Below are 24977 nucleotides of genomic sequence, written 5' to 3'. Positions count from 1 at the left end.
TAAAGTATTAACTTGGGAACAATATGTCATCCAAGATATCATCATTACCACAGAGTAAAGTCCCAGCAGGTGGGAATTATCTGCTGTCAGCTCAACAGAGGGAAAAAGATATGGAGGTGTCCAGTTAACCTAAATATCCAGGGAAAGAGCTATTAATACACTGCTGCCACAGGTGCAGCTACTAGCTTACAAATATACTCTGACTGTAGCTGAGACGAGTTTTCACCCCCATAGTATTTCCAAGTAGTTTAGCTGTTGGCGTCGCAAGACAACCAGATTGCTTTCAATTAGCCTCAGAGCCTAGCAACTACCAACAACACAGGACACACTGTTTTTTTTCCCAGTTACTTCAGTCGTTGGCGCGCTTTCTTTGTGCGGTAAATTGACCTTTTGTTTTCCTGGGAGATCTGACCTGCTGGCAGACGAGGCTTATAGGGCGCCAATTGAAATGCTTGGGTTGTCATTATTCTACAGCCATTACATTGTGTAATCAACATTTACTTCATAATGATAAGTTAATGAGAAAAACTTATTTCTATTAGTCTGTTTCCACTTTAAGAATATCAAACTCTTTCTTGTAAGCTGTATGTGGGAAGATATCAGAAGAGATGACCCTTAACCTAATGTGAAGTTAATGGAAAATATAATATGTACTGTAATAAATATAATTATACCTAACTATTAATGGTGTTATAAAAGTCCTAAGAAACAGTAGCGGCTTCTTTGAGAGGTCAAGTAAAGTCTGCTTATTAGTCATTACACCGCTCTACTTTGACTGCAGCTATTCCATACCTAATTATTATACCCATTTCATACTGGAACACTGTCATGTATCATATATACGGTCAGACTAATTTAAATCTATAATAATTAGTCAAGGTGGCCTTAGTGCAAAGTTTAATCAACTGCTTATGGGGAGGTACAAAAAATTAGAGATGTAAATTTGACCTGTTCATCTCAGATGGAACAAAAGAATGAAGTGTAAGTGCTTCGGCTGTTACTCCAACCGCAGATATAATTAACTTAAGATATTTCTTACACGTCTACTGTTGATAGAAGTGTTGACGGTACAAAGAAAGGCCATGTTAATTATGCTCCAGGTCATTTAATGTCCCCAGATCCTTTGTAGCTAATGTGTGTCTATAACTACTCAGATGAAAATCCACTTACTTGTATTCAGGAGGTGCAGACCAGAACAAATTGACTTCAGACACTAAGTTAAACTCTAAACAAGATCAAATTTAAAAGAAGACTGGAACAGAATGGCTCCGGGCTCATCTAACCTTGTGTTAACATTTTGTTAATCTGTCGATCCTCATTATGCATGTGTCATTCTTCATGTTCCTTTCAGTGTTAATGTGATTTTTTTTGCATTATTTCCCATTCTTATATTACGTCGAGTGCAATTGGCCCAGTTAGTGAGTAGCTGTGAACATAGTGGAACATTTTAGCAGCTGAAGAGTCAGATATTTCCTTCAGGAGTTTGTGGAGGTCAAAATAAAGCTGAAAATCCAGTAAATATTGAACTCATGGACTCATTAGGTAGCCAGAGACACAGCTCCACAGCAAAGGCATGAGTTTGCTAACAGGTTGACAACATCTGTCAGTGCTGTGTTAACAACATGTTGTGCTGCCCCCACGTAGCCAAAACATACATTAAATCTAAGTTTGAGTAAATAAACTGAATCAATTGAAATCATATTGTCTTGGAACTGGTCACACAGTGATAAGGCCTCCAGTAGGACTGTCGCTAGTTTTCCAAAGTAGCTGTAAAATTATGGTCTGCTGTTGTTGAATTGTGAAATCAAGGCATGTTCAGTGAATTCAGTGCCTTATCAGCTACTTTACCAGCCTTTCATTGCCCATCTCAGTTCATTTTCGATCTTCAGGGGACGTTATCAACGGGCAGAGACAAAAATGCTTGTGGACGCAATTCGATAGACTTAGAACCAATAAACACGTGATGTAGCGCAGAGTGACACATGCAATTTGAGGCGGTACTTGGTCCATTTTCAGGCAGGCAAAAATGGCAGTCTGGTCAAACACTTCTCAAATTACAGCCAAACAGTACACTAAAATCTTTTCGGTAACACTTTACTTGAAGGTATCTACATAAGAGTGACATGACACTGTCATAACTATGACATGACACGGTCATGAAACTGTCATGAACATTATGTACATGTCATAAACGTTTATGACTGCTGTCATTAAGTGTCATTCAGTTTTTGTAATGACAAGTTGACATTGTTTAGGTTGTCTTGGTTATGACAACTTGACATTAACTAAAGTGACATTACCAGAAGTTGTCTTTGTCATGACAAGTTGACATTAAATTTGTTTGGGATGTCCTTATAATGACAACTTGACATTAACCAGGATGACATTACCAGAAGATGTCTTTATGTCAATGTCAAGTTGTCATTATAAGGACATCCCAGGACATCCCAAACAAATCATGTCATAATCAAGTTGTCATAATCAAGACAACCCAAACAGTGTCAACTTGTCATTACAAAAAAACAAATGACACTTAATGACAGCAGTCATAAATGTTTATGACAGATTCATGACAGTGTCATGTCATAGTTATGACAGTGCAATGTCACCCTTGTGTAGATACCTTCAAGTAAAGTGTTACCATCTTTTCTCTGAAAACATTTGAGGATGGAAATAGGCAATACAGTAACACAATTTTGATTCATGTTTGACTTAGTTCGACAGTTGGATGTGAGACACAAATACAATGTGAGCAGACTGGACACAAATACATCCAATCAGAGCAGCAACATGTGTGACATGTGACTTTTCAGATCTGGACCAGTAACATTCCTCTGTCAATGCAAAATGAACACAAGCTCACAGATTTATCTGGTTCCCAGGCAACCAGCTTACTGTTTCAGCAAACAAACATTCAGACAAGAATATCGATTGCATAAAAGATGTATTCAAGATGCCTCCATGTCAGCTGCTAGCAAAGCTGATTCACCAGCTTGAGAGTCTCACTAAATCCTGCCAGATCTGTCCAGTGTTGGGTCTCACTCACCACACATCAACTCGGACCTGGCCTTCAACTCAACTCAGACTTGAGTCAGACATGAGTAGTCTTGATACAAATCCTCTCTCATCCTCCCTTGTGTGTCCTCTGCGTCCTCTTCTCTTTGTTCCCTCTCCTCCTCCTCCAGCCCCGTGTGGAGGCCACTATTCAGCCCCAAGCGGAGTGATTTTGTCACCTGGGTGGCCCGGTTACTATAAAGATTCCCTCAGCTGTGAGTGGGTGATTGAATCAGAACCTGGACGCTCCATCAAAATCACATTTGACAGGTGGGTGGCATAATTCTTTGATTCTGCATATTATAAAAACTCTCAGAGCTCTGAATGGGCAGGACTGTGCAGATTCATCAGAACCGCCGTCAATTACTTCTGACAAGCAGAGATTTACCAGACTGAAAGTTTATGGGGATTCACCGAGATTATCATAATGATCTCTTAAATTTTATAGGTTGTATAATTAATATTGGGAGTTGTATATTGATCAGGAAGGCTGGGTAATATTTTGGTTTATATTATGTGTTCGCTGAGCTGTGAACCGGTGATGGGAGAAAAAAACTTTAGAGGATCCTGTAAAATCACTTTATCATTGGTTTGAGTTTCTCTTTCAACTTTATTTCATTGTAAAGTGTTACTAACTCAACAACCTGTGGAGGACTCAGAAGACTGAACCACTTATACTGAAGAAAACACATGTACAGAAAGTATGACTTTAAGAGCTGTGGTTATCTCTTGATCAAAAGTAATATCATATCAATTTTGCAGTTATTAAGGACCAATTGGCCAATAAAGTAATTAACCCACTTAGGTGAATCTTCAATTCAAGCACCTCAGAGAAATATTCTCCAACAATAGCATTATCTTCACGTTGCCTTGACAAGCTCACACTTTAATGTTGAGTACGGATGCTGAAATCACTTCTATCATTATGTAAAGAACATAACCCTGAACTTGTTCCCAGTTTTTTTGTTATTGAAATAGTTTGAAATGAAACATAAAGGCTTTTGTTCGAAAAAGAAGTGTCCATTAAAAAAATGATTATCAGCTTTTTGCTACACTGATGTTGTTGTCCTACAGGTTCCAGACAGAGCTGGGTTATGACTTCCTGGAGATCCATGATGGCCCAAACCTCCTGTCTCCTCTGGTTGGATCCTTTAATGGTACCCAAGTGCCCCAGTTCCTGTTCAGCAGCAGCAACTTTCTTTATTTGCTGTTTACCACCGACAACAGCCGATCAAATGCTGGCTTCAAGATATTATATGAAAGTAAGTTAGACACAAACACAACATATTTATGCATGTACACGTGGGCATGCAATCGCAGATACAGAGCTTTAACTTTAGAATATTATATATTACTTATACAGATCAGAATGATACACATGCACTTTATATAAAACAGCACAAACACAATAGAGGGTGTTCATGATGTCAGGACACCAGTAGCCCAGCAGACACAGATTCACAAGCTGGCCTTACATGCAGGTCATTACCTGTGAAAAACAAACCCCTATGATCACACAGCATGGTGCTTTATGTGGAGATTCAAACCATCTGTGAGTTTTAGATTATGCAGATCAGCAAAATGGCAGATGAAAGTTAGGCCTTTGTGCACATACATAACATTAAAACATACATCTTATCCTTTTTTTTCAGGTGTTACAGTGGACAGCTACTCTTGCCTAGACCCTGGTATCCCTGTCAACGGTATTCGGTACGGGCAGGATTTCTCCATCGGGTCCACAGTATCGTTTGGTTGTGATTCTGGCTACAGACTGAGCCATGAGGAGCCACTCGTATGTGAGAAGAACCACTGGTGGAGCCACCCTTTACCTACATGTGACGGTAAATACCTTAAATAAATAAATACTGAATATCAGTAATGTACAGTTCTTTTAAAGTATTCCTTGCTTAACTTGATTTTGTTGTAGCACTGATAAAATATTATGCTTAAACAAAAGCTTGTGAAAACAGTCCTTTAGCCAGCCTTAATAAACATGAGATAGTATGTCTAACTGGTTAATGAAATGTTCAAACTGACATTGACAGATTTTCATTACATAGACCCAAAAGTAGTACATATATACTCAGATAAGACTGCCTGTGTCATCTATTATCAGAAGGTGTAAAGCGCACACACAGAGACAGCAATTACCCACCCCGTTATTTTAAAGACATTTATAAGATTGTCCCAAATGATGTCAACAGCGCTATCCAGGATATTTTGGCTTCACTTTCGTACAGTGGGAGGAAGCTGAGATGTGTCGTCCATCTTTAGATACACTCATTGAGACAGAATGCACAGGGTGCAGTGTTTGAGCACATGCTGACATGACATGAGCTGGTATTTTATAGTACCATACGAGGGGGGAAACTTTGCAAACTCACCTTTTGCGAAAATTGCCATTTTGAATACAAAGTAGTGGTGGTAGTTGTAGTAGTGTGGGATTGGTGTAGATCCAATGACTTTTTGAAATGGAGGGGGGGGGGATCTGTGACGACAAAGTCAGAGTGAACAGGTGAATTAGGTAAATGATGGCAGGTTGCTGAATTAGGCCCACTTCTCTACAAACTCTCATCACTACAACACATTAATTGATTGACAGCGTTTTGTTTTGTATTGACTCTGCATGCTGTGTGGTAGAATTCAACGTACGACTGTCAATACTTGTATCCCAGGTCTTTATTTGACCCTGGCTGTGCATCGTGGCTTCAATTAAGCGTGCTTTATCTACAGCGCCACTCTGTTGTCAGTGGCACTGGTCAGGTACCACAGAGGAGAATTACGCACTTACTATAAAGACGGTCTGTATGTATGTGGAGGCACATTACGGAAGGGATAAGGGCTGAGGAGAGGTTGACATCAGCGTCAGTACAATGTGCTGCAGCATTTACGCAGGTAGGCTACTCAATAAATAGGCAGTGGTGGAGGAAGTCTTTAGCTCCTTCACTGCAGTAGAGGCAGGCTACCAATAATACCAGGCTGTGGATGTAAGTATTATCAGCAAAATGCAGCTTAGTTGGAGTACTTAATGTAAAAGTAGATACTGTGCAGAAAATGGTCCCTATCAGTGCTTTCCTATTGTATCTGATGTTTTTGGATTAATATTACTGCTGCATTAATGTGTATATATCATGTTACTGCTGTAGCTGTTTAAGGTTGTGCCCTCTCTCTCCCCACTCCCCTATATACTGTTGGGTAGTTTAGTCTACAGTAATGCATTACATTCTATAAGATCACCATATGTTTGTAGTGTGGCTGTCTTGTGAGAACCAGGTATCTCTAAAAAGTCAGAAATACATCCCTGTTTTTAGCGTTGTGATGATGCATTTTACAGCTGCAACACATAAAGGAACACTTCATCCATCAGTGTATCACAAACTGTCAGCATCGACACATCTGGACATATGTGCTTTTCACTGGACAGGAAGAAGATGGAAAATTCTGATCTGAGAAGTAACTTAAGGTGTCAGACAAATGTAGTGCAATATTTACCTCTGAGATGTTGTGGAGTAGAAGGATAATTAAGTATAGAATGAAATCCACTTGTGTGCTTAGTGTCACTGCTTTTCATCATCCCCCCTGCACATGTGTGTGCTATCCACGTCAGACACTTTACCCAAAAATAGATGATGTAGTTGATCCATTAAAAAGACAAAAGAAGCTGAGACGTAAAAAAATAAATAAAAAAAACAGCAGTGGAGCCCATCCTATACGGGGAGCTGAGTCACATAGAACAGGTTGTTCTGCAACAAAACCAGTGGTTGAATTTCACACACACAGACACACACACACACACGCTTGGTTCTGTGCAGGGCCAATTTGCAGTGAAGGCTGCTGTGGCTGATAGGGGATGATTTGAGGAGAAGATTAGAGATCTGTGGGCATGTACAGTGTGTGTGTGTGCATGCGTGTGTGTGTGTCTGTGCATGTGAACTGAATGTCAGCACATGTATGTGTGCTAGTGCCATGTGCCTCCTGTCACCCCCTTTCCTGTGTGAACCTGGAACACAGGAAGGTTTGAGGTAAGGTTGACGAGAGCGTGTGTTGCCTGTCACCTCCTCTCTCTTCTCTCTCAAATCAAGGGGGTGAGGAGGGGGGGCAGAGGAGCAGATGATGGGAGGAGGGGATCTTTCTCTTTCTCTCTCATTCCAATCATGGTGGAGCTGAGGAGGAGAGGGAGGACAGAGAGATGCGGCACTGCTGCGGTTTGCTTGGTTCGGCTTGTTGGCTCATTCGCTTGTTAACCACATTTGAATTGCACAGTTCCTGGGACTGGCAGTGGTTTCCTCCAAGGAGGAGGCAGTTGGAGCATATAAACATCAAGCACGCTGCCTGGAATTTGCGGGCTGAATGCCATTACAGTGTGTTTACACAGAATGTACCCATACAAATATAGGAACTATTTGCTGCTGTGGTTGGTAAGACATGGCCTAGCCTGATGATTGACAAGCAGTAAACAATGACTTCAAGCAAGACAGCACTAAAGGCAGCCGACTCGGCCCTGGAAAATGTTATAGAAACCAAATGTTGTTTATACTCTGTATTATTAAATCAGCAACATTCCCTTATTTGATGTAGAATGTAAAATGAAAGACACAATGACAAGAATACAACATGAACCAAACAGAAAAGATTTCTAGATTTTAAGCCAAAGTAATTTATGTAATATTTATATTGAAAGAATGACCACAATGAATCCAATTTTTCTCCAGGCCTGAGGTTTCCTTTAGCAATTCTGTGGTTTTAAACGAATCAAAGTAGAATTCAAATTACTTTGTCAACCTTTTTTGAAGTCCAAAGATTGATGTTTTAGTGGAATCACTCAACCCAGCTTCATTTGCATGAAAGAGAGTATGAATAGAAAGACCTGCTAACAGATAGAGGTGGAGGAGAAGGCGAGATGGAGGGAGATCTAAAAGAAAGACAGTGAGACAGAGAGCGAGGTAGAGAGACAGAAGCTGGCAGAGGTAGAAGAAACTGAAGAAACTGGCAAAGATAGACATGTGATGCAATGTTTCAAATATCTCACATAACTCAGCATTCAACATTAAGAGCTTCCTGGCAGAAAAGTATCAATAATTAATACCGCTGTGAATGCAGGCTTTTGTGCACGAGTGTGTATGTCAGGCTGTGTGTATGCAGTGTGTGTGTGCATGCCTGCTCGCATCTGTGCATTTTGTATGGTCTGGAAATATTCTCACTCCTCACCGATGTTGTCAGGGATGCTGATGTTGTGGAAACGGAGGTGGTTGGGAGTGAAGACACTGATGTTCTGTTGTGGTTTGAGCACAGTTTCAGTTTCTGACTTGCCTGTTTTCTGTGGTTGTAGCTAAAGCTGCACGACACAAGGACAATATGTGATTTGCAATAACTGTTGAATATCACGTTAATGGTATGGTCTGCTGCTTTCAGTGTACTGCTAGAATACAGTGACTATATGTAAAGATGGACGAAGCGTCTCCACTTCCTCCCACTGTACAAAAATAAAGCTAAAATATCCCACATACAGCCGCTGCCATCTTGTGCTGGTGACATCATTTGGAGCCACATTCTGTACACATTCTTTGCAGTATCGAGTTCCCGTAGTCCAGTCGTGAGCAGCGCCATTGATTGTGAGCACAGACAGCTGTCGTCGAACCCTCTTTTTAGCATCAAATAACTAATTGAAACATAATCATCATCATAATCATTTAGAGCCAGACTGCACAGTTGCAAACTCAGCGGTATCAAGTTGCCACAGTCGGACCAATGGCAAGCAGCGCTACTGATTGCAAGCACATCCAATGGCACACACAGCTGTCAATCATGATGTCAAACTCCCTTTTTATAGCATCAAACCACTAATTAAAACCAAGCTTAGTAGAAAAATGAACACTTGAACATACATCAGTGTGATAAGAATTATCTAAAACTAGTCCATACCCGGTAATGTGTTATGTATAGAGGAATAAGAAATCAAAAACAGTATATTAGAGGAGATGCAAAATCAGAGCACTGTAAATGCACTGTGTAATAAATATTAATGTAAGGCAAACAATGCACACTGTATTTACAAACATGCTTTATGGCAAAATACATGGAGCATAGTTTTGGCTGACGGCATGCGCGTGCGCGGGGCCGTGCGCGGGCACACGGGTACACACATACAGGTTTCAATCCGCAAGTGTTGGAGATAAAGGCTTCCCAGACAAACTGTGGTTCCAGCGGGCATGCGCAGCTCGTGCTGCTAATGGTGCTCACAGTATGAATGGGTAGTGGACAAAAAAGCGAATATAAACAGTAGAAATGTGGGAAAAATGCAAAAACTGTCTGCACATGACCAAGATGAAAGCCTATGTGCAAGTTCAGAGATGTAGGTCAAAGCAGTGAGGAGGAAAACGGATGATGACGGACGGACGGAGGGAGGGACAGAGGTTTCTCCATTTAATAGTAGGATGACAGAACTATCTTTGGGAAAAATGTATCTGACGTGTACTTTAACCTTTTACTTTGGCCCATGTCCCTTTGAAATTTTGGGAGCGGTCATGATGCCCATCTTTTTTTCTGCAATCTATGTTAAAATGAGAGGAAATTATTTCCAACATTTTTATTGAACAAACTGACCATTGACCTGAACACGAAAGACATTTGTTAAAAAAAAAAAAAAAAAAGTATTATGGTAACATTTTAAAGTGCAGTTTTTTACTGATACTGTCTTACAACTAGCTCAAACCAGTGAATTCAATACAGCAGTCTTAAGCAGTACGTTTATGGCACAAGTTGACATTGCAGTGTGGACAAAAAAACAATACATAGTTGGAGCAGTGGTCATTATTGGGGAGGGTTTGTACAGATTGTAGCCTGGGCCGCAGCTCTCAGAGATGGTGGTTCTCAGCTCCCGTAGAACTGTTTAATTGTCCTGCTCAAGGAAACTTCAGCAGAACTTTCAGGTTTGACCTTCTTCCAGCTGCTCTGCCACCGTTGCACTTTTGAGGTAATGCTATGGCATTTTATAGGTTTATTGTAAGAGGAAATGACAGGCCAGTCGGCCAACTGTAAGATGAACCAACTGGAGCGAGCAGAAATGAAGCACCTTGCAACACATGCATGCATTAGTATGCATAGAATGAGCAACAGATTTTTCCAAGCTTTTCCGACGACCTGGTCTCAACTCTGAGCATCGCTGTGCGAGCAGGGGTCTCTTACTGCATAACAATGTACAGGGCTGAACCGTGTGCAGAATTCGCAGGGTCATCCCGAGGCCACGCTCTGAGGTTCAAAATGTTTTAAGTAGTCTCTAAGAAACATTCGCACCGCTTCACTGCTTTGAATATAACTGCTTCAAATCACTTGAAATCAAACTCTATTAACAGAGAAAAAAAAAAGCTTTCAGAAACAAAAGACATTTTACGGTTCTAGCACACGATGCCACTATCTCGCACAGCATTAATGTTGTGGAAAAGTAGCTTAAATAATATTCAGATATTGTTTTTCTTGGGATTTTTTTATTTCATATCTCAGTGTTCTGCCTTGAAATAAATTCAGAGCTCAGAGACTGTACATCCCAAAGCAACACAGTCTTGCAAATTCTCACACACTTCTCAGTAAAATAAAGTACCCTTATTGTGCAGATGGTCACTTGTTATGTAACACGCAACTTTAGCCAGGAACTCCAATCACTCCAATAACCTTACATTCCTCTACTTTTTCACACATCTCTTGGCTCACAACATATACACTGCATATATTTCTGATTGATTTGAGTTGGTTGTTTTAGGCACAATCTATTACTGTTATCAATGCTGAAAAACAACATATTTAATACCAGACACAAGAATTAAACCAAATATGCATTTAGAAAGTGGCACTGAGTTATGCATTTATGAGGACACATAGGAAGACGTGATAAGTCACTACAGAATGGGAGATACTTAATTAGCAGCATGGATCTCAGAGCCTGAGCTAATTATGGTTAAGCCGAAGAGCTGAAATGTTACCTTTTGTTACCCTAATTATGCCGGAGCTGTCATTGCCTGGTGAGCATGTCACACTTGCAGCATGCACTGCGGTCACTGATGTCATTACTGCCACATTTTGTAACCTACAGCAGATGTGTCACAGAGCTGTCGTCTATATGCAGCACACTCCAGCAAAGTGAAAAAAAACTAAAATAAGTTTAAATAATTCAACTCCACACGATTAAACCGATAAATTTAATACAAACAGTTTTAGTTCATCGTTCAGGGTTATTATGCACTATCCACATATATGAGGATGGCTATAATCCCCTGTGCTGTTTGTCATCGTCAGGCGTTTGTAACTTTCAGGGCCATTAAACTACATAAACAACACAAAATCCATTATTTATGTTTTCGATGTGTGGCGGATTTTACATTATTTATGTCATTATTTTATGTCTGCAACTGTGGGGGGAATAAATCAGAAAACAATCAGACTTCACCATTTAAAGTAAAGCTATAAGGGAATATTCACATTTATAAATGTGTGACAAGACACACAATCTGCATCTGTCAGTGCATGCAGACCTTTCTACCCAGTAGCTTTAGAACACCTCCCTCTCTCCATATCTCTGTCTTCCTCTCCCTCCCTTGTTGCGTCTGTGTGTGGGTATGCATGTGTGTATGTACTATAGGAGTGATATTAAAGGTCCACTGGGAAACATTATCTGTTTTGGCTATCAACAATCTGATGCTAACCTTCTCTCTGCCTTCGTCCCCTGTCTCTGCACATCTTTCTCTCTCCGCCTCTCTCTCTTCCACTCTGTCTCTCTCAATCTATCCAGCTCTGTGTGGCGGGGACGTTAGAGGTCCCTGGGGAACCATCCTTAGTCCCGGCTATCCAGACAGCTACCCTTCATCTCTCAACTGTACCTGGACTGTTGAAGTCAGCCACGGCAAAGGCAAGAGACTCACACAGATCCGCACTTCCTAATAGAGACAGACAGAGCAAGGGACAGAAGCAAGTTGCACACAGTAGTGTAGCCACTGTTATACTATGACCACAAACTTGTATTTTTATTGTTTTTGTATGGTTTATAGAATATTCAGAGGGGCATTTTACATGGTTATAATCAGTGCATGCATAGAGACGTTGGTTAAGAACTTAAAATATGTTAAGATATTTAATGTAATGCAATTACACCATTTATTTGTGATTTATACGTCATAATTGTGGGTATATTGATGAGCTGAGAATATTGCAAACATCTAAAGGTTCTCTCTTGGTTAACTCTCTGTCCACCCATCTGTGTGTGTTTCTAACAGGAGTCCAGTTCCAGTTCAATTCTTTTCATCTGGAGGACCAACATGACTACCTCTTGGTTACTGAGAACGGAAGTTTCGTGCAACCACTGGCTCGCCTGACCGGCAACGAGTTGCCTAGCAACATCAATGCGGGTCTCTATGGCAACTTCAAAGCCCAGCTGCGATTCATCTCTGACTTTTCGATTTCATATGAGGGCTTCAACATAACTTTCTCTGGTAATGTACTTGATTATAGACATATTGCTATTATACTCCATCAAGGCCTAAATTCAATTTACACTAAATGTAGTCATTGTATTTTCATTTTTTCTCATACTGGGACAATTCAGAGTAATACTGTAGCTTATAGAAAATGTATAATGTCACACCACGCTGGATGCAAAACAGTGAAGTAATAATAACGCCTTGTATTAATCAGCTGAGCAGGAGCCTCACCAGAATCAGCCTAGAAACTTATGGAGTGAGATTCAAGACACAACAGTAAATAATAAAAACATTAATAGCTTCTCTTTAAAAAGGAGAGAGCAAAGATACAGCTCTGCGAGAATAAAGACAATTACAGTCTCTTAAAATGTACTGTGGTAAATTATCAGTCTGAGCTTTATTTCAGGCAGTAGAGTTACTAAAGAAATGTTGTTAAGTTCATTTATATAGCATCTTATCACATGCTGCTTCAAGATATTACAAGTAGATAATATTAACAGACATAAAATACAGAGACCATATAAGCGTGGGAAGGTACACAGAGGCGCATTTAAAGAAGTGAGTCTTGAGCTGTGTGTTTAAGGTGTCCGCAGGTCTTTAGATCTGACAGGCCATAAACGCTAAAGCACGATCTTCTTTAGTTTAAAGCATGACGTGAGGTACAGCCGACAAAGCCCGATCCAAGAAAAAGAAGCTGAAGTGGCTCACTAATGTAGGTGGGTGCATGACCTTGCAGAACTCTAAAGTGATCAAGAGGATATTGAATTGGTTCGTCCAAGAGATGATGAAAGAGTCATAAAACTTTTCCTTCACCTCAGGGACACGATGCATTTTAATGCACAACAAGTACAGTTGTATAAGGATTAAATGCTCAAAGATACATGTGTGCATATATGTATATATAAATATATTTATTTTATTTTGCGTTTGATGATTTAATCTCTATAAAAAGATATCTGCATATATACTGTAGGCAGTGACACATTTTGGTGTCCAAAGCATTCTGGTTTCTGTTTGTAGTCCAAGTTGTATTGACCAATCATATTTGAGTGCCAGGTAAACAGTCCGTCTGAGAGGCAGAACACACTGGCCAAAATGCAAACTCAGAACCCATCGGCTATCATCTGACAACAATTTTGCTTTATATCCTTTTTATTTATTTTAATTCATCTTGATTCATATGCTGATATCTGTTGCGTTGATATCTGAGATTAGCCAAAATGACCGGCACACAGAGGAGGAAGTCATGTCCAGGTATCACTTGCTACACTGGATCTTTCCCCCAGAAGCTTATTGTCATCAGACTGATAGCCAGTTGGTTCTAAGATTGTTGATGATTAAATTGGATGTATAATATGATTTGCATAATCGTGGCAAGATATACTTTCAAAGAGTTATTGTAGCTTATCTTAGAATATTACTTGGAGGTATGTTTTCTCTCCTTCGAAAACATAGTGTGGAGTAACTCTTAAAAACAACAAGTTATCGCCACAAAGGAAAGCGTATAAAAAAGGGGATCCAAAACAGAGCCTTGCGGAACACCACAAGTCAATGTCACAGGGGTCTGCAGGGCCGTCCCAAAGATACCTACCCACTGCCTATAAAAGTCTACAGTGTCAAAAGCTGCACTGAGATCCAGCAAAAATAAGCTCCTGCGTCACCGCGTGTCAAGATGTCATTGGAGATTTTGACAAGAGCTGTTTCAGTGGTGTGGAACCGACAGCAGCTACGACTGAAAATTGTCAAGAATACAATGCAGAGCCAAGCCTTTTTCAACCACTTTTCTAAAACTTTAACTTTAACTGTGAGTTTAGAAATAAGTCTATAGTTTGTGCTTCTTGTCTTGTGTCCTTTTGTGCCACAAATGAAGAGTTTCACATATCCCTGCATGGATATTAACAGGAAACTGTTGCTGTGCTCGGTGAATGTTTAGCTTTCACTCTCACTCACACACACCCCTGGCCTCAAGAACAACCCATAAAACCTTGAGACTAGCAGAGAAGAGAGGTTACACAACATTAAACTGAATGTAATCCACCATTAAACAACACAATAAGAAAAAAAGAGACGGAGATAGATACCTTTTAGCTGGGAATGTCACAAGTGGAAATCGGAAGTGCTGCCCCAATCCACAGTCGTTTTACTTCACCAATACTCTCATCAAACATAGAGCAAAGGGTTAAAGGGCAGAATGGAGACAAAGTCCAAGGCTACAGCCGCCTTTCATGAATCAAGATTCTTTGCCTAACTGGCCTTTGAACTCTCTCTCATTTACTCTGGGATAAAGGAGCACTTGAATCTGAGTCTACACTGAAGGACATTTTGCCGCCTCCCAGATGGCATAAGCTGATACTCAGAATGTAACACATGTGAGGCGTCACCAGAGATGTGACTTGCCAATCTCAACATGCTCAACATGCTGTCTCCTCCAGCAGCACACTCTGAAACACACATCACATCCTCCGTCTTTGCCCAGTGACAATAAATCTCCCGCTGTACGATGCTAAACACATCACCAGCAAGTGCATTTTGGGACATGGTGGAGTCAACTCAGACTCACAACTTTTGGACTAAAGCGTTCTAATGCAAAGATTACATTTTAATGGACTGCATTTTTAAAAATTTTAATCACACGAGTTATTGAATTATTGAAAAGGATCTCTTCGCACTAAGAGAGATCATGGCCATGAGGCGTTTTTTTTTCCCTCCTACAGTTAACATTTACTGGTCATGTTGTTGGTTTACTTCAGATATGTGGGTGAATTTCCCTGGACTTTGAGAGTGATGGGTATTGATTTGTTGATTTGACATCATTATTAGAGGACGCTTTAATACACACTCTAATCTTATCACCTTTCACTACTGCACTTATGCAACACTCAAAAAAATCACTCAGTAAAGTAAAAATATATTTTAATTCACTGATACAGTTTATCATTACTTTTAGCAGAGTGCTGACCCTTTGTAGTGTAGGCTTCATGTTTATTCATGTATGTGTTATGTATTCCGTTTCCATCTGTTTTCTGCAGAATATACTTTGGAGCCTTGTGAGGACCCTGGGATGCCTCGGTTTGGCAGGAGAAATGGCTACAGTTTCGGCATTGGAGACACATTGTCTTTTTCCTGCAATATGGGATATCGCTTAGAGGGGGCGCCGGAGTTAATCTGCCTGGGAGGAGGGCGGAGAATGTGGAGCTCACCTCTACCGAGATGTGTCGGTATGTCTCAGTATTACTGCTGATTTTATATTGTCAAACGTCCTGTCCTGTTTAAGTTGGAAAAGAATACATCTTACAAGGTTTTTGGATGTTCACCTACCAAGAAAATGTTATAAACATGAAGACATTTGATATTAAAAATTTACAATCAGACTTTTAGCCTATGAGCACTACAAGTTGTAAGTGGTTCACGTATATATCGTATGTAAAATGCAAAGAAATACCAAGCCATATTTATCTTTAATTTTGCAAAATGATTTACTAGCAACTAGTGATGGTAAAATAGTGTTTAGTTTGCCTTCCTTTCAGTTATCTCCTGTTTCACAAACAAAGATCAGTTCTGAATAACGAAACAGACAATGGAACAGAATGTTGGCCTGCAGTGACCAGTAAACCATTGAGCTGCTTAGCTGCTGATATCTTGAGGTTATGTGCAAACATGAAAACATTTGCCCACATTATGACATGCAGAAAGACACAAAAAAAGTTCTTTATGTTGAGCGGCTTCAGTTCAAAGGCCAGCAGACTCTCAGGGCCAACCTTTGTTGCTTTTACAAAATAGTGGAGGAGATGGCACAAAAGTAAAGGAAGTGACTGAAAGAGAAAGACGTTTCATTCAAGAATCATTTGTTAAGAGCAGAAAAGGTGCATGACAAATGTCATGTCGCCTTGGCGGTGAATTTTGAAGTTTTAGATTCTTTTGAAACTTCCAGAAAATGTTATTAAATAGACAAAACTGTCAAAAAGACACATTCATACAAAGCAAATTTCAGTTAGTGCATGAACAATAAATGTCAGTGATGTTTCTACAAGGTGAGTCATCAGTGGGCAGAGAGTTCTGGTCTGTTCACAATCCTGTATCACCCCTGAGAATTCTGAATATCAGAATTTTTTATTCAACACTTGAACAGTTTAGGATTTATAATGTTTTTGTATGCTTTTCAAGTGTTGAATAAACGGGAGTGAAAATGACAGATGAGGCAGAACAAAGTAAGGTTTATGGTATGGTCCAGTGTACCATTGACTGTGTCATAGGGTCATGTACCACATTGAGCTCTAATCCATAATGATCATACTGAAGCAGTTTGTCATCGACAGTGGAGTAAGCAGTAAACAAAAACAAAACATGTGGAGTAAACATCAAGTGGGATTTAGATGCGGTGCACATGCATAGAAATGTGAGAATAAAGAACCTCTCTATAACCACACGCTCGAGGCAACACAAATTGCAGTGAAGATGTATCAATTAGAATTAAAAAGGTTTTTACCTTGGGTGGAAAATTTGTGTACTCTGAGTTGTGTCATTAATTTATTAATGTACAGAGCAGAAAAGCAAAAATAAAAGAGCCTAAAGGTAAAATAACCGAAACTAGAAGGGCACTCGGAGAGTGGCGCCCTCCGCCAAGGCCAATAGTCCATTCTTTATGCAAATGTGCAAGCACAACGCTATACACGTCGAGATAGCTTTCCAGAACTATTAGAAATGTGTGAAAAGATGGTTGTGCCTAGCTGAAGCCCCATTATCTCAGCAGTGCATTGGTTATATGCCTATAAATGGGAAATATTTCACATACAGCAAACTCTGTCCCCTAAAGGATTAAATGATGAGATGCCATGGCATGTCATGCTATAATGGATATGGGGATCTCAATAGACCAATTCATAATACATAGCATAAGAGTTACATTGTTAAACATTTTAAATCATTTATGAAGGCTGCAAGGCCGATATGTTCATTCATAAGAGCAGCATTCTTTAGAAATAATCTTGCAAAATGACTTTATTGTGTAAGGAGCCTGAGGTTTCTAGGTTGTTCCTGTGTTTTTCTTCTTCCCTTGTTCTTCATTTGTGGGGTTTGTGACATATGGTTCACAGGTTGTTGTCAATTATTGAGAAACACAAACCACATCTGACTAATTCCTTCACACATGTGCACACCTTTGAAATGGGTGAAGCAGTTTCTATTTAAACTCAATGGACCAAAACGTTAGTCAAGCTGAGCAAGTGCATAGGGATTTTCTGGTCAAAGAGTCAAGTGATATTTTCCAACACACCTCCATCTGAGACAGCTGGATGTGTGAATAGCGCTCTTCAAACATACATAAAACCAGAAATTATTATCATATAGGTACAAATATCAAATGCTTATGTCAGTTCATACAACAAACTATTTTTACTTGAGTCAAAATTCATTTTGAAAGCATGCAATAACAAACTTTTTAAATAAGGACTCACACACATACTTCACATGAGTCAGTCGGTCTTCTTACAGCAAACATCTGTCGCTGTCAAGTTGGAAAGACTTTTGGTCAACTGGGACATACACTAGTGGTCAAGTTTGTGCAAAGAAACCAAGATTAAAGAAACCATAATGACAAAAAACAGTGAGAAAATGGTGTCAACCAGTCATGGTTTGAGTCCCAGTGCTGTTTGCCTATTCTCCCTTCGCTTGTGTTGGGTTTCTCTGGATTTATTAGCAGTAGTTGTCCTTGACTGAAACACCAGTCTCATAATTGTTCCCCAGGCGCCATAGATGGGCTTACCTACTGTCTTCCAATAGTTAGAATAAGCCGAATGCAGAACATGAATTTACCCACAAGGATCAACAGCGTGTACTCATAACTTCAGGGTCTTTGTGAGCAAGAAATGTGTATAGTGAGATTTCATTTGGGTGCAAATGTAGAATCAATAGAGGGCAATATAAAAAGCAAAAGAGACAGCACTGAATGTTTCTGCACTCCTTCACAGGGCTCTTTTCAGCAAAGCTATGAGACGCGTGGGACTGTACAGGTGCACAGAGACAGACATTACCATCCAGCTCTTGAAAAGCAAATACAGTATATAACTTTTTAATTTTAGATCGCTGGTGGGAATATTTTAAACACCAATCTTATTTTCAGCTTTGCGTGATGTTTGCAGCGCCAGGGTTTACGTCTTTGGCTCTTTGTCATCAACGTGCAAAGACTGATAATGCAAAGAGGTGGGGGTGGTGTTGTCTGGCTGTGTTCTATGGTGTAGTGCGGTTTGCTATATTTAGTGCCCGTGTGTTGTGTTGCATTGCTGCATGATGTGGTTCACATCGCAAAGGAGGAGTGAAGAGGAGAGGGAAGGGACAGTTGGACCTGTGTGTCGTTTTCTAATATCTTAGCACTGCAAACTTTGCATCGTGCTTTGTGTTTGCCTTTGCTTTGTGTGTTGTTTGGTGATTTTTATTAACTAAGGGATGTACTTTGCAGGTTTAAAGGTGTAAATTGCTTTGGTGCTCTGTGTTTGTGGTTTTACATTAGGCTTCCTTTACCTCCCTCATGAGTCAAACATATTGTTTTCATAAGGTACTGTCCAGAAGGGAGTTGGAGAGGTACCAAAGAGGTGTCTTTGCTTTTTCAGAAAATCAAACGTGCCTTTGGCTTGTTTTTTCAACTTCTCTATTATTGCTGGGCATTATCTGTTATTTAGCACGTTTGTTAAGGGAAGTGAGACAGAAGCAGGAGGGAAAAGAGGAACAGGAAAGAAGGGGAGGAGAAGAGGAAGCTCGGGAGAAGTGGAAGATGAAGGTTGACTGAAGTAGAGGAGGGTGAAGGAGGCACTATTCATAGAGAGGGAGACAGAGAGAAAGAACAAGAGCGAGAGAGTTGAAGAGGAAAGAGGGAGAGGGTGGAGAGGTAATTTTCTAAATGGAAACTGTAGCGGCGTGATTTATTGACGATATGACAGCTGTAATATGACTATTACACCAGTAGGGACACAGAGAGGGGGAGAGAGGGAGGTAAAAAAGAGAGGAAAGGGACGTAGATACTGTAGATAGAGGGCACATGTGAGAAGTGCTGAGAGTGGGTATCTTTAGGTAAATTAGTTTCTCAATTTTACTGCCGGCCCATTCTCCTCCACTGAAGTCGATGGCTGACAATACAGCTGTTTAAAAGGGTTGTTAAATTACACGCACACATACACACAAGCACACATTAGACGTATTCATCCATTTATAAGGAAAAAAGAAATCATCTTCTGTAAGATGAAGAAATCTTTTCACTCTGAGGACACTGTGTGTTCTCTATAACTGCTTGTACTTCAACTAAAACTTTTATATTGTGTGATCGAAAAAATACTTTTCCTCAAAAGTTTCTAACGTGAGTCATTTTCTGTAGCATAACAGATGTTAATATCATCCTACGTGTTGTTGCCTTCTTGCCACAGCATTATAAATCTAAGAACAATCAAACCATATCTTTTTTTTTATTCTCTTCTTTCTTTATTTGTCGTCAGCGGAGTGTGGTTCTTCGGTCATAAACAACGAAGGGATCCTTCTGTCTCCAAACTACCCGATGAACTATGACAACAACCACGAGTGCATCTACAGCATCCAGGTAACTAATCTGTGCATCCAAACTAAGGGTAATAGAGACTCCGGCACAAATGTAAAATCATTATGGAAATTAGCAGAGGTTAATAACTTATATCCAAACATCTGTGGGTACATGTTGTCTACTTTGTCAGTGAATAAACCTAATTTAGATTCCATGTTTACTCTAGGTACAGGCAGGGAAAGGCATCAACATCTCTGCTCGAACCTTCCATCTCGCCCAAGGGGATATACTCAAGGTAAACACACATGCACACACATTTTTATGATTCATCTGTCAATCTTCCTGACATTTGTGTTGAAAATTGATCAGTGATGATAAAAAAGACTCAATTCATGCCGTTAAAAACTGAACACGATCCTCACTGGTGGGTATTTCCGTTTTTAATGTGCTGTGCTGTTGTTATTATAGATTTATGATGGTAAAGACAACACAGCCCACGTTCTCGGAGCATTCACAGGGTCGTCCATGTTGGGCCTGACGCTGATCTCCACTTCAAACCATCTTTGGCTGGAATTTTACAGTGATGCAGAAAGTACTGGGGAAGGCTTCAAACTGGTGTACTCCAGTAAGTACACACAGCTAATTAACATAAACTTTATACATGCACACAACCTAACTAGGGTGGCACTGTGCAGTGGTTAGCATTGTTGCCTCACAGCATGAGGGTTCCAGGGTCAAATCCAGGGTGGGGGGTGCAGGGTTTGCATGTTCTCCTCGCATCAGCGTGGGTGTTCCTCCCACAGTCCAAAGACATGCAGATTAGGTTAACTGATGGCTCTAAATTGCCCGTAGGTGTGAATGTGAGTGTGAATGGTTGTCTGTCTCTATGTGTCAGCCCAGTGTTAGTCTGGCGACTGGTCCAGGGTGTACCCTGCCTCTCGCCCAATGTCAGCTGGGATAGGCTCCAGTCCCTTGTGACCCCTAACAGAATGAATGACTAATGAACAACCTAACCAGTCAAAACCTGAATGTGTGGCTGAGTTCATCCCTAACCAAGAATATACTGTGTATGGTATAAAAGAAAAAGCTAATATATATCTCTAGTTTGGAATCTGGGTGTCAACTTTTATCCTGGTTAAATTTTATTGCAAGTTAATGTACTGTAGCAAGAGGGTTCAAGTATTCAAAAAATATAGGGTAGTTCTGGGCGATAACAATCTTTAAAATAAGAATTTGGCTGTTGTTAGAGAGACCTGGCCAAGGTAGCAGCCAAACACATTTAAAATCCACAATAAAACAACAACTACTCAACCATGGTGGCCTCTCAAGAAAAACAAGCACACGTCTCTGTCACCACATTCTTTATGACGCCTTCAGTCTCAAGCCCTGCTTTTTATCCTGCACAAAATTAATGTGACACAACAGAAAAACACTGACCACTATATCATCTATGGATGTCATCCAGTAGTGGAGGGTATGTGCAGATATACAGAGTATCCCCACCTATTTTTCTGGCCATTTACAATATACTCATCTATTAGTCAAAAAGCCTTCGGAAAATATAGGAGAGTATTCCCTCTTCTTCTTTAGTAACCCACCCATTTACCTCGTAGTACACCCACCTCATCAACTTCCACTACAGCATTGTCATCTTATTTGCTGATAGGTTGATGGCGGTCTACAAGGTGAACATTGGCCGATACTAATAGTCAGCTGATAAATCAGTGCATCCCTAAAACATATGCACTCTCCACAGACATATTACTTGCATGCATATAGAATAAGCATCAAGCTGATATGTAGAACCCAGAGGAAAGGACAATGCAAAATTAGATATCTCCTTTTTTCACTCTATTTCTCCTAGACATAATTAAGCTCAATATTACACCAACGCAAGATTTTAATCATCTTCTCGTACTTCTTAAATTCAGCTCCTGAGAAATATGTGCTTGAGACTAACCTAAAATCCAAAAGTCAGTTTTATTGGCTTATAAATGAGCCTGCAAAATTCCAGAAATTTGTCTCAGTGATCAAATTCAAGTCTCAACTCTGTATATTTTATCTGTTTTCAGGGTTGAGAAATCTTTGAGAAGCCTATGAGCACTGCAAAAGATCGTCATGTAGTCGATGTAGTCATCTCTGAATAAGAAGCTGATTTATTTTTGATGAGACAGGGAATACACTAGTGTGTGCAGCAACATTTTCCTCTGTGAAAGTATGTATACTGAACATATCTGCATCACCTCCCTGCACGATAATAACATAAATGGCAACACAAACACATGCTGGGATTGGTTAGTCGGACTGTTCGGGTAGCTTGTTAGCTGTCCCCTCTGTAGAGGCACTGACAAGTTGTTTTTAATTACCTCTGGAGATTATAGTAGTACATTTACATCTCATCTCACTTTTAGTTAAGTGGTGTAAAAAGATAAAACCGGAGCTAAAAGCTAGTCAGTATGAGAATCACATCAATTCAGCAATTAAATGCCACGTGACGGCTTTACTAATGCCCGACAAGTATAAAATACTTACAGAATCAATTTAAATCTAAATGGCTCCCATTTGTGCAACCATCACAGAACTGATTGTAAATTCCACCGATGAAATTATCACATGAAACGTGTCACATTTGATTAACAAAGCTGTCAGGGCACTCTGATTTCAGCGTAGGTTGGGGTGTTAAAGGTGTCCTCTGATGTTCACCAAAGCACACCCACGTTTGGCGGCGCCCTCTTAGATGCAAAGTCGGAGTTAGAAAATGTAATTGTTTAAATTGAGTTGTGCAGGATGATGTACACAACGCTTTGAAAAGCGGAGCATTACTTACTCCTCTGCACCTCTACATTCTCATACTGATGCAGACAGAAGTTAGTTTGCCGTACAAACAAAGAACATTTATTTACATTTAGCACTGAAAAACTACTCCTTGCCTCACTGTGTCTATTGTTACGGAGGCTGGAATTCTATAAAACTCTGAGGTATGATTCAATGAATAATGCACGGTTGTTTATTTTCTTACACATGTCTTACATACATAAAACATTTTCAAATGGCCAATCATTCACACCAGATGTCAGGATGATGGCTGATGTGTTCAGATTGCCCAACAGTGAGAGAGCAGCTTTGCAAATGGCCATTTTTTTAAAGGGTTTAGACATGTACCTGCTGCATACTTAAGGGAGATAACTCAAATCCTGGCGCAACTTGTCTTCCAGGTAATACTGTAGATCAAATCCTGGTTAAGGTCTTATAAGGATAAGCTATTTATATATCTCTTCATATCCCCTTCTCCAAAATTGTGCACATGAATAAACAGAACATGCTGGATATTACCATGGAAACTGAGTTTAGACAGACTGTGAAAAACAACATTAAATTGGATAAGGTGTATATGCTCCAGTATCCCCCCTAATATTGTATGTCTCATGTATCCCTGCTTTTTTTTTTTTTTTTTTTTAATAAATCTGGATGAAAGCCTAACAGGATCTGTGATATCATCAAGCTCATAAACAGAATATGTTAGTGTGCCAGATATTAAGGGAATATTGTTGTGCATCCTAAACAATGCTAATTCTGTTTCTCTCATGAGTCTTAGATGTCTCTTAGTGAGTATTTTAAAAAGTGCACACTTTATAGATCTTTTTTTTTTCTCTCTCTCTCTCTCTTTAGGTTTCGAGTTGTCTCATTGTGAGGACCCAGGCGTGCCTCAGTTCGGCTTCAAGGTCAATGACCAAGGTCATTTCTCCGGGAGCAGCATCACATACAGATGCGAGCCCGGATACACTCTGCATGGAGCCTCAACACTGAAGTGCATGACAGGAGAACGGAGAGCCTGGGATAACCCTCTGCCTTCTTGCATCGGTATGCTATTTGTAGCCCTTTACATTTTGAAAAGAGCTTCACTGAAAGGACCACAAACACACACAGATGTATACAAACACACAAAGGCGCACACACACACACTCAATTATGGGTTGAACCTTGAATAACGCTCTTTAATGAGCTTGAGAGGGAAAGGTGAGGAGGGTTCATTGTTGCTTTGGCTTTCACTGGTATTGCTGCATTTTGTTATCCTTGATGCGTGGCTCATAGCGCTGCTATCTAGAGACATTAATCCATGTGTATGTTGAATAACAGCGCAGTTACCCAACACCCTTCAAAGGTAATGGTTTCAATTTAAAAAGAGAGATTTTGTCACATTTGCTCAACGCAAAAATCAAAAGCAGAATGTGTGTAAAGTGAAATGAGCATAACTAAAAGTATAGTATGCAGGAATTGTTAAGATTTGTGCCTTGTTTTACTTGCATTATTTTGGTGCTGTTATTTGTAGCTTCCTCTTGGATGCGTGCTGCTTATGGTCCAGCACCTGGTCACGACCTTTTTATAATGTCCTGACCTCACATGTGCACTGTGACCTGAAACGTCCCAATCACACACCAAAATAAGAAGAAAATAAAGGCACTAGGCATGTCTCTGCAGATAATACACTGCCACACACTGATTGTGGGGCAAAGTAATGATTGAGCGGGATTACTTTTAAACTTTCTTGTCTTTCGAGTGTTATTCTTTCCTTACTAGTTAAGGCATCAAAGTGTTCTCAAACTGCAATATCTAATTTACCACATACACCTTTTAAATAGAAGGGACCATTTGGACGAAGCACCATAAGTTAAGATTTTCCTTAAAGTCTGAGTTAAGGTTTCCTTGAGAAAAAATTGATTGTGCAAAACATCCTCAAGTCTTCTCCTTAAGCTTTCCTTAAAATATTTACTTAAGGATTTAAGTTTTTCTCCTTATCTTGGTCTTATACTTCACGAATTGCTTAAAGTTTCTTGAACCATTGCACAAAGAACTTTAGTAACCAAAGTAAGGACAACAACATGAAATACCTCTGACTCTATTTTAACCCCAACATGGTTGAGTTTATGGAGATA

At 39.9% G+C, this 24977-nt stretch overlaps 1 protein-coding gene across 1 annotated transcript in view; it reads left to right on the top strand.

Annotated features, from left to right (window-relative positions):
• The window catches only part of csmd3b (CUB and Sushi multiple domains 3b), a 478068-nt gene that overhangs the window by 359394 nt on the left and 93697 nt on the right, over nucleotides 1-24977 (top strand). Inside the window, exons 16-25 of the mRNA XM_050035068.1 lie at nucleotides 3186-3324; nucleotides 4129-4316; nucleotides 4707-4895; nucleotides 11837-11953; nucleotides 12318-12533; nucleotides 15551-15739; nucleotides 20003-20103; nucleotides 20270-20338; nucleotides 20512-20668; nucleotides 23713-23904. Of these exons, the coding sequence (XP_049891025.1) occupies nucleotides 3186-3324; nucleotides 4129-4316; nucleotides 4707-4895; nucleotides 11837-11953; nucleotides 12318-12533; nucleotides 15551-15739; nucleotides 20003-20103; nucleotides 20270-20338; nucleotides 20512-20668; nucleotides 23713-23904 (1557 nt within the window). The remainder of the gene's footprint in view (nucleotides 1-3185; nucleotides 3325-4128; nucleotides 4317-4706; nucleotides 4896-11836; nucleotides 11954-12317; nucleotides 12534-15550; nucleotides 15740-20002; nucleotides 20104-20269; nucleotides 20339-20511; nucleotides 20669-23712; nucleotides 23905-24977) is intronic.

The sequence above is a fragment of the Epinephelus moara genome, chromosome 22 (assembly GCF_006386435.1).
Source record: "Epinephelus moara isolate mb chromosome 22, YSFRI_EMoa_1.0, whole genome shotgun sequence".
Classification (NCBI taxonomy): Eukaryota; Metazoa; Chordata; class Actinopteri; order Perciformes; family Serranidae; genus Epinephelus; species Epinephelus moara.
The sequence above is the reverse complement of the archived record's forward strand: the minus strand, read 5'-3'. Positions and strand labels throughout refer to the sequence as shown.